Here is a 10,263-nt window from a genome sequence, read left to right as displayed (position 1 = left end):
AATCTTTCTCTTTAAGGAGAGGGAAGAGAGGAGGAGTGAAAGACCAGTATGTCCCTAGTTCCCCAAAACTTGGGCTTCACTACTGCCAGAAGAGTCAGTCACTCACAGTGGGAAGTCCCCATGGATCCAGGAGAGTCATGTGAGGAGGAAGCTGACCCTTACAGAGACCCAGTGCTGTTGATATACCTCCACCCAAAGCAGAAAGGAAGTTGGGATGTGGGAAGCCACTGGCTGGCCCAAGGACTCTAAGAATTTTTCATGGTTTAAAACAAAATAACCAAAGGCGTGGTTATGTTTGTAATAGACAGGACTCTACTGAGGAGTATGTGTGGTGACCATTAGGAATGCAGGGAGAGGACCAGTGGTGACCAAAGGAACAGAAGTCTAGATTCTGCTCTTGTTTGACTATTCACAGGAAGAGGCTGGCGTTTTGAGGCATTTCACAGTCACTGTGCACTGATTGTGTCTGGCCCTGTGTTGAGTGAAGAATACCAAAAAAATACATAGGGAATTTGTAGGTGTCTTGCCTACATCCATTCCCCCTTCCATGAGTTCTTGTTTCTGTCTGCAGATCCCTATACATAGAGAAGCTGACTGTGGTCCTAGCTCCAGGTGTGTCAGCACATTCATCTTCCTGGCCATAGGGGTTCTTTAGGTATGGTATGTTACTCTCCAGTTAGAATGGATCTTAAGACTTTTTCTGGGAATCCTGGGTTATAGACTTTTTCTTTCCTCCTGTGTACAAATAAGAAGGCATATGATTCTGAGAGATTCTGATAGCTTTTTGGGGACACCAAAGCTATTTCCAGAGAAAGTCAGAACAGACCTGAAGAAAACAAGTCTTAGGTGACAATGTTGAGTCCTTCAGTTATATGAGCCTATAAAGTTCCTTTCTTGGTTATGTGAATCTGGATTGTTTTTTTTTTCTTACTTGCAACCCAAAGTGTCTTAAGTGAGGACTGCCCTCAACACATAATTTTGTAGTTAAAAGTAAACTGTAACCCAGGCTCATATACCTTAATGGCTGAAGTATCTGGCACACAGAGTCTAGGAAAGACTAATGAAGGCTGCCATTGACAGGATTCCTGAATAAGACAGTGAGATTTCAATGGTGGAGGAAGAAAAGAGAATATTCTAGGGTTGGTTAGCTCAGTTGGTAGAGTGCTTGCCTTGCTAAGCACAAGGCCCTGGGTTCAAATCCCCAGCACTGAAAAAAAAAAAAAAAAGAGAGAGAGAGAGGGAATATTCTAGATAAGGCAGGAGGCAAAGGATATACTTGCAAGACTGTGGTTTGCTTTTTTTTTTTTTTTTTTTGACAGGATATATGTCCTATCCAATATTTGGGATGGGAACAGATTGTTGGGAGCTTTGAAAAGCAAGTGAACAAATTTAAACAACACTGTAGTCAAAAAGAAGTCATCAGATAGTTGGAGCAACAAAGTAACTTGAAACTCTGTAAGATATGGAGGGCAGAACCAGTTGGGAACAAAGACTAGAAAAGCCAGAGAGGAGATAGTTAACAAAGATTCAGATGCAAGGTGACAGAATTGGAAGAGGAAAATAGTAACGACAAATATTTATTAACACATACCTGAGTTGAAGTTCTTTAAAAGGAAAATATGATGAATATGATTGGTGTCTGTCTACTGAAAAGACAGAGATAGGTGTGTAAAAATAATAGGCTAGGAACTGCAAGAGAAGTATGTATACGAAATAAAGGCACAACTAATGGCAAGGAATGAAAGTTGGGAAAGACTTCAGAGACATGACAGTGGAGGTGACAGTGTGTGGGAAGTCTTGACTATGCTTGGTGACAGATGGGACTGGGAATTAAGAGGGAAGGAACTGCTGAAGCTAGCCTTAGGAGTAGAAATGGAGACATTTTGAAGGCAATTTCCAAGTTATGGGGCAGGGACTCTCCTTCCAAGGGATGAAGGAAAGGCCTGGCAGTTGAAAGTTTTCTGGGCTAGAGGATGGCGATACTATGGACAAAATAAGATAAAAATAATAATGATGATAAAAAACAATGGTTATGGATATGTACACAGTGTCAGGCACAGTTAATCCTCATAATAAACACATGGGGAGTTGCTGAGATTATCCACATACTGTGGATGAAGAACTGAGACCTAGAATGGAAATAGGAGTGAAACTTGAAACTGAGGCAGTTAGTGTCCAGAGTTTGCCTTCTTAAGTCCTATACTAAGCTGCCTAAGGAAGTCTATGTGCAAGAAAAAGATGAGTCTGAAATCTTTTAAAGGATGACAAAAGTTTTATAAACTACTATTGCTTTTACCCTGAGTTACTTTCTCATTGTGACTTCTTGTCAACACCAAATAAATAAGAACCACCAGACTTTGACAAATCAAGGGAAATTCATTGTGACCACTTAGTACCAAGTAGCTGCAAAGTGCACCTTGAGCACTAAGTAGTCACTTGTCACTTTTCATGCTTTTGTGAGAGCTTCTCACAGCTGAGACTGGGACCAAGTGTGTGAGAAGGGCAGGGTGAGAGGTACAGAGGACCTTGGGGAATCCATTCTGCTCTTCTAGAGCTCTCAAAAGAAATGAGCCAAGCATTTTCACAGTCTACATAAGATAATGTTTAGTACATCTGAAACCCAGGTAGGAAAAATCCAGCATAGGTTAGCAGGGGAGCTAGTATCTGCCTACATGGAAATTACATTTAGGAAGAACTATTAAAGGATGCTGTGAGAGACCTTATTTTGTGAAAGTATCTGTTTCCATTTGGAAATGCTGATTCAAATGATTTTAAAAATAGGGTCAGCATGGTGACTGGTGGTTGCCATTAGGGAGGAGCCTCTCCTGGGGTTATTGTTGGTCTCAGGTTTATCAGGGCACAGAAGAGACTGCAGGTAGTTAATGTACTTGATTGCAGCTCTGAGGGTTTCCACTTTGCTGAGTCGTTTCTCCAGATACTCCTCTGGCAGATGATGTCGCAGTTGGGCATAGCCTTCATTGACACACTTTACCCGTTGCCTTTCCCGCTCATTCCGTTTCCGGATAAAGGCTGGCCCATAGGAGTATTCACACCTTCTGTAGTTTGGGTAAGGCATTGGGAATGGGAAGGAGCAGGGTTCACCATAATTTTCCATGATCAGGGAGTCACTGGAAAAAGGCAGTAATGGCAGCTCTTCAGAGTAAGGGGATGGCACTGGGGCTTCAGGATACAGGTGGAAAGTGACCATGGGGTCCAGATAGAAAGACCTGGGCAGCGGCAAGTGGGTAGAATCAGAGAAGACAGGAAATTTGTCTGGTGGATTAGAGTAGCTTCTATTGTCCGTCATTTCCTCTTTAACCTAGAAATATAACCATGTTTATTAATTTGGCCAGATTCAAAACAGAGCAAGGTTTGTATTCTTAGAGAGCAATGTTTTAAAGACTTCTATTTAGATGACTAGTTTTTGAGCCCATTTGGGAAAGCACTGAAAAAAAAAATAAAAAAGGAAGAAAAACTAAAAATGGGATATGTGTAGACATAATCAGAAAGAGGGAATGTGTTGGTGTGGGTCCCCTTGGGGTATAATACTTTATCCTTGTGCTCCATGGGATGTGGACACAACATCTGAATATAGCTGCACTTTTCTCAATTAAGTTCTGTGTGTTTTAAAGGTATGACGGGAGTTTCTCACTTAAAAGAATTCTAACTATTTAAGAACAAGTGATTCCTTTCTTATTTTTATTTTAGGTTTTGCCCCTGTCATATCAGGTATTACTTAAGAAAACTATGCTTGTGAGGATGCATGATCATTAACTAGTTTGTAATTTTTCCAACATGTATTTGAATATTGTGGTTTCGGTGTTTTCCAAACTTCAGTTACTTGCATACACCTCCATGATAATCAGTACATCTGTTTTGCCTGTACTATCACTTATTATTTTAAAAAAAAACACTTAATATTTTTTACTCAAGTAGATTTATTTATTTATTGTAGTACTGAGGATTGAACCCAGGGCCTCCCACATGCAAGGCAAGTACTCTATCACTGAGCTACATCTTCAGCCCCTCAAGAAGACTTATTTTAAAAGAGACTTTATATCCCTACTAAATGTGAAATCAGTATAATTCACAATAAATAGCAATTAACAGTACAAATATTAAATATCTGGCTAGATATTATTGCTTATTGTATGAGGGAGATTAAAAGGCATTCTAGTGATGTAGAAGACATGTTCCCACCAGACTAAGACTATAACTTCAGGTCACAAGAACTGAAAGAGAATTGGAATGGGAACGACTTTCTCACAGGTGATTCAATATTATTAGTGTTGTTTTTGTATACCGTCAAAAATTCTCTCTCTTACTATTCACAGTTATAACCTCATCCACTGTTTTCTGCAGTGCTGGGGAATTAAACCCAGGACCTTGTGCATGGGAGACAAGCTGTCTACCACTGAACTACACCCCAAATCCCCATCTTATTTTACAAACAACTATTGCTTATTTGCATTTGACCATAATATGGTAGCCACTTAAGGTTTTTAAAGGGCATTGTAGTTTAACAAGTTAACTAGGAGGCAGGTAGACCCTGTCTCCAAAAAAAAAAAAATTTTTTTTTAAAGAGGGCTGGGAATGTAGCTCAGAGGTAGAGCACTTGTCTAGCATGACCAAGGCTCTGGGTTCAATCCCTAGTACCACAAGAAAGGGCTGCAGGGGATCAGGGAGAGGGATGAGGAGTGAGGAGGGTTATAAGTCATGGTGAAACAGGCTAAAAAAGGAGTCAATGCCAGGAAATGCTCTTTCTACAAAGGGAGTAAGGGAGGATGAGATAAGTGGGATAGATCCAATTAAAAATCGAAACAGAGGAACAGGAAATGAAAGAGTCTAAATTACTGACCAAATGACCTCACATAAACTAACATAAAACAAAAATCTCTGGAAGACTAACAACTAGCCAAGATTCTGTCAAATAGAAAAAGTTGCTGAGAGAAACTAGCTAGGAAATTCCCAAGCTAGAAATTCCAGAGAGCAAGATGAACATGTATGGCAGAAGCTGCAAAATGATGGTAAATGGATGTGGAGGCTGCACAAGTATATTTCTGGCAACACTCTTATTTTTGCCTACAGTTAATAAGCCAGAATTTATTAACTACAACGGTTCCCTCCACAAAGTAAAGCATTTGTCATCAAAGTTAATTATGTAAAATTATATTTTTGGATATGGTTTTACCCTGAAGCATAACTGAAATAACATCTTAAATCTTGACCCAGATGAAATCTGAGTAATTTGTATATGCCACAGATAATTAAAAGTGTTTAGGTTTTTGTGTAATTCTTGGAAAAAGAGTCTCTGGGGACATATTGATAAAGAAGCTTTTTTTTTTTTAAATTGAGAATTCCAGTAAGTCCACCAATCAATGTAGTACGATCTAAATATGACCAACTTTCATTCAAATAGGAAATTTTAACAATGAAACAGAGTAAGAGAGTGAAAAAAAAAAGTGCAGCAGTGAAGAGAATTAAGATAGGAAGCCTAGTAGAGTCTAGATGTGTTTGTAGGAATCAAGTACAAGTTTATTTTAAAGGAAAGCAGCATGGATTGTTAGTGCTGGGGCTCCATGGTTACAAATACATGCCCAACTAGCAAACACACCTATCTTGGGAAAATCTTGGGTTTCTATCTTAGAGCTCTTCTGGGAAATAAATGAGATCTTAATGATAAAATCCTAAGAGATTCCAGATGCTCTGCTGAACTTTGTAAAAGTTTCAGTTTTCATGGATTAAAAAAAAAATCTGGCATGTAAAAAACAAAAAACTACCACTGCATGTATAATTGAATTATAGAATGTCAGAGCTGGGAGGAAGCTTAGAAACCCTCTTTTCCCACCCCTCAGAGGTTGTAAAAATCCCTAAGGTTGCAAAGGTAGTAGCAGAGCAGGGGCCAGAACATATCTGTCCTTACTTCATAACTCCTCCAGGTTATTTAAGCACCAGTAAAAGCTAGATCTTTCATAACATGGGTAATAATTTATATTTTAAGATAATGGAATAATCAGCTTGACAAAACGTATAATTTAAAAATGGTGTCTAGGGATTTTCTTAAAAATCAGGTTCCCCTCTGGGCCACTCTGGAGAAGTATCTCTTACCTGAGTTTTGTTGCTCAAGATGTTGTATTTTGGGCCGAGTCAGATTTAACCTGATTTATAGGTGGTTTTTTCAGTAACAATATGCAAAGTAGCTTACAGTTAAACAGAACTGCTTGGTTCTGGTTTAGCTGCTTTTTCTATCTAATAGGTAGATATGACAACACATGACAGTACAATACTAAAAAGAAAGATTTGCTTACAAAACTGGACACTTGTAACAAATTCTTTTGTTAAAGAATACCCCAATATTCATCTGGGATATGATTTTATATCAAAAGTATTTATAGAAAAGATCTTTAGTCTCATAATATGCAAATATTGGTCAATATTCTTTTAGAGATTTAGACCAGAACTAGTGGGGTCAACATGAACTTACATCTTTTTTGTGTTTGTGTGTGTGTGTGTGTGTGTGTGTTGTATTAGGGATTGAACCCAGGGGTGCTCTACCACTAAGCTACGTGCCCAGTCCTTTTTATACCTTATTTAGAGACAGGATCTTGTCGAGTTGCTAAGTCCTCGCTAAGTTGCTGGGATGAGACTGGCCTTGAACTCTTGATCCTCCTACCTCAGCTCCCTGGGATTACAGGCATGCGCCACTGCACCCGGCTACCATCTTCAGTTCTTCTTTTTTACTTTTTATTTTGAGACATGGTCTGGCTAAGTTGCTCTGGCTGGTCTAAAACTTGGGATCCTCCTGCCTCAGCCTTATGAGTTGCTTGGATTATAAGTATGTATCACAATGCCCAGCATTACATCTTTTAAAAAATACCCATTTTATTTTTTCCTATTTTTAGAGCAGTTTTAGGTTCACAGCAAAACTGGGCAGAAAGCACAGAATTCCCATATACTCCCTGCCCCTACACATGCAGTCTCCTTTACTATCAACATTCTGTACCATAGAGGTACCCTTGTTATAGTTGATGAACCTACACACCATTATCACCCAAGTCTATTTATATTCTATGGGTTTGACAAATGTGTACTGGTGTACATCTACCAATACAATATCATACACAATAGTTTCACTGCATCAAACAGCCTTTATGTTCTATTTATCTTTCCGTCTTTAACCCCTACAACCAATGATCTTTTTACTGTCTCTATTGTTTTGTCTTTTCCAGAATGTCATATAGTTGAAATCATTCAGTATGTAGCCTTTTCAGATTGGCTTCTTTCACTTAGTAATAGAAGTTAATGTTCTTCCATGTCTTTTCATAGCTGGAAAGCTCATTTCTTTCTAGCACTGAATAATATTCTACTGTGTGGATGTACTACAATTTATCCATTCACCTATTGAAAGACATTTTGATTGCTTCCAAGTTTGGACAATTATGAATAAACCTGCTATAAACAGCCATGTGCAAGTTTCCACATGGACATAAGATTTCAATTCATTTGGCTAATTACCAAAGATCACAATTGATGAATCATGTCATATAGGTTGGGGCTGGGGATATAACTCAGTTGGTAGAGTGCATGTCTTGCACACACAGAGACCAGGGCTCATTATCCAGCACCACATGAACACAAAATAACAACAGCAAACGTAAGTACAGTTTTGTAACTACCAAACTCTTCAAAATTGCTGTATTGTTTTGCATTCCCACCAACAATAAATGAGAGTTCCTGTTGTTCTACATCCTTGTATTTGGAGTTAGTGTTCAGGATTTTGGCCATTCTAATAGATGTATAGTGGTATTTCTCTCTTCTTGGCAGTAAAGGGGATTGAACTCACAGGGGCTCTACCCACTAAGTTACATTTCAGCCCTTTTCATTTTTTGAGACAGTCTCACTAAGTTGCTTAGGCTGTCTCAAATTTGTGATCCTCCTGCCTCAGCCTCCTGAATAGCTAAGATTATAGGCATGTGCTATGTCTGGCCTCATTGTTGTCTTAAGTTTTATTTCCCCAATGACATATGATGTGGAATATCTTTTAGATATATTTGCAATCTGTATTTCTTCTCTGGTGAGATGTTGGTTTAGGATTTTTGCCAAGTTGGATTTTTTTTTCTTTTTGTTGAGTTTTAAAGTGTTTTTGTATATTTTGAATAATAGTCTTTTATCAAATATTCTTTTGCAAATATTTTCTCCTGGTCTGTGGCCTACTTTCTTATTCTCTTGACAATGTCTTTTGAAGAAGTTTTACATTTTAATGAACTTCAGCTTCACAATTATTTCCTTCAAGGATCATGCCATTGGAGTTTTACCTAAGAAGTCATCATTATCTAGATTTTTCTCCTAGGTTATCTTCTAGAAATTTTATAGTTTTGCATTCTACTTGTAGGCCTATGATGCATTTTGAGTTCATTTTCAGGAAGAGTATAAAGTCTGTCTAGATTATTATTTATCTTTTTGTATATAGATGTTATTTGTTCTGGCATCATTTGGTGAAGATTATCTTTTCTCCATTGAACTGCTTTTGCTCCTTTGTAAAAGATCAATTGACTGTATTTATGTGTGACTATGTCTGGACTCTATTCTGTCATTGATCTTTTCATCTACTCATATGTCAATACCATACTGTCTTGATTACCATAGCTTTATAGTAAGTCTTGAAGATGTGTAGTATCAGTCTTCAGACTTTGTAGTCCCCTTTAATATTTTGTGGCTCTTCTGGGTCACTTACTTTTCCAAATAAACTTTAGAATCAGTTTGTCAATATCCACAAAGTAACTTTCTGGGATTTTGATTGAGATTGCATTGAACCTACAGGTCAAGTTGGCAAGAACAGACACCTTGGCAATACCAAGTCTTGAGCTACAACTCCAGCCCCTCTTTGACTTCTTTATCAGGGTTTTGTAATTTCTTTCCTAAATCTTATGCATATTTTGTTGGAGTTATACTTAAAAATGCAATTTTTAGGGGTGATAATGTAAATTGTTTTTAATTTCAAATTCCTTTTCTTCACTGTATATAGCAAAGCAATTTTTTTTTTGTATATTAGCCTTGTATCCTGCAACCTTACTATAATAATTTATTAGTTCCAGGAGATTTTTTTTGTTACTGTTGATTCTTTTGGGGTTTCTACATAACCAATCATGCCGTCTATAAACAAAGACAACTTTTATTTCTTCCTTTTCAACCTGTATAACTTTTATTTTTTTTCATGTCTTAATGCATTCACTAGGACTTCCAGTATAAATACTGAAAAGAAATGGTGAGAAATGACATCCTTGTCTTGTTCCCGTTCTTAGTAGGAAAGCTTCTAGTTTCTCATTATTAAATACAATGTTTTTTTGGTATACATTCTTTGTCTGGTTTAGGAAGATCCCCTCTCTTTCTAGTTTGATTGATTGTGGTACTGGAGAATGAGCCCAGGAGTGCTCTGAGCTACATCCCCATCCCTTTTTATTTTGAGACAGGGTCTCACTAAAGTGCCCAGACTGGCCTCAAACTTTTGATCCTCCTGCCTCAGTCTCCCAAGTTGCTGGGATTACAGACATGTGCCAACATGTCTGGAGAGTTTTTATAATAAATGGGTGTTGGATTTTTGTCCAGTTCTTTTTCTGTGTTCACACTGATATGATCATTTGATTTCTTCTTCAGAAGTGATAGATTACATTATTTTCAAATGCTGAACTAGTCTTGAATGCCTGGGATAAATCAGTCACGATGGAATCTATTTTTTTAAAATAAATTTTTAAATATTTTTTTTAGTTGCCAATGGACCTTTATGTATTTATGTATGTCTGCATTTATTTATTTATGTATGTATTTATGTATGTATGTATGTCTGTATTTATTCATACGTGGTGCTGAGGATCGAACCCAGGCCTCACACATGATAGCAAAGTTCTCTACCACTGAGCCACAACCCCAGCCCTTTTTCTTTTTTTTAATACTAACTATGAAATCAAGTTTAGGTTAGATTTTTGGGTGCTAAAAACCCTTAAAAAAAAAAAAAACTAAACAAAACCAAAATCATTAATAGTTCCTAAAATCTCAACCTTGTGATTTTAACATATTTTAATTCTAACATAATTTTTGTTAAGGACTTCTTAGAATAAGCAATCCTTAAGGAATTTTTAAATCTCTCAAGTTATCAGAATATTTGTATAGTTTTTAGACACTCACCTAACAATTCATACATTCTTTCTGTATGCACACACAGTTAACTTAATGCCAATGTTTTATGATTAGATTGGTATAAAACTG

The 10,263-nt window shown here is 37.3% G+C and overlaps 1 protein-coding gene across 1 annotated transcript; it reads right to left on the bottom strand.

Moving 5' to 3' along the window:
• Positions 1–2,502: 2,502 nt before the first annotated feature.
• On the bottom strand, positions 2,503–3,315 carry Ascl3 (achaete-scute family bHLH transcription factor 3). The gene has a single exon (XM_047519435.1). It carries the CDS (start codon positions 3,305–3,307, stop codon positions 2,762–2,764), a length of 546 nt encoding a protein of 181 aa, XP_047375391.1. The 5' UTR covers positions 3,308–3,315; the 3' UTR covers positions 2,503–2,761.
• Between the last annotated feature and the right edge of the window lie 6,948 nt (positions 3,316–10,263).

The sequence above is a fragment of the Sciurus carolinensis genome, chromosome 11 (assembly GCF_902686445.1).
Source record: "Sciurus carolinensis chromosome 11, mSciCar1.2, whole genome shotgun sequence".
NCBI lineage: Eukaryota > Metazoa > Chordata > Mammalia > Rodentia > Sciuridae > Sciurus > Sciurus carolinensis.
Note: the sequence above shows the minus strand (reverse complement) of the source record. Positions and strands in the feature narration are given on the sequence as shown.

Bases quoted from the DNA above. Each gene is read 5' to 3' on its own strand.
- Ascl3 (XM_047519435.1), bottom strand. From the start codon at position 3,307: ATGACGGACAATAGAAGCTACTCTAATCCACCAGACAAATTTCCTGTC.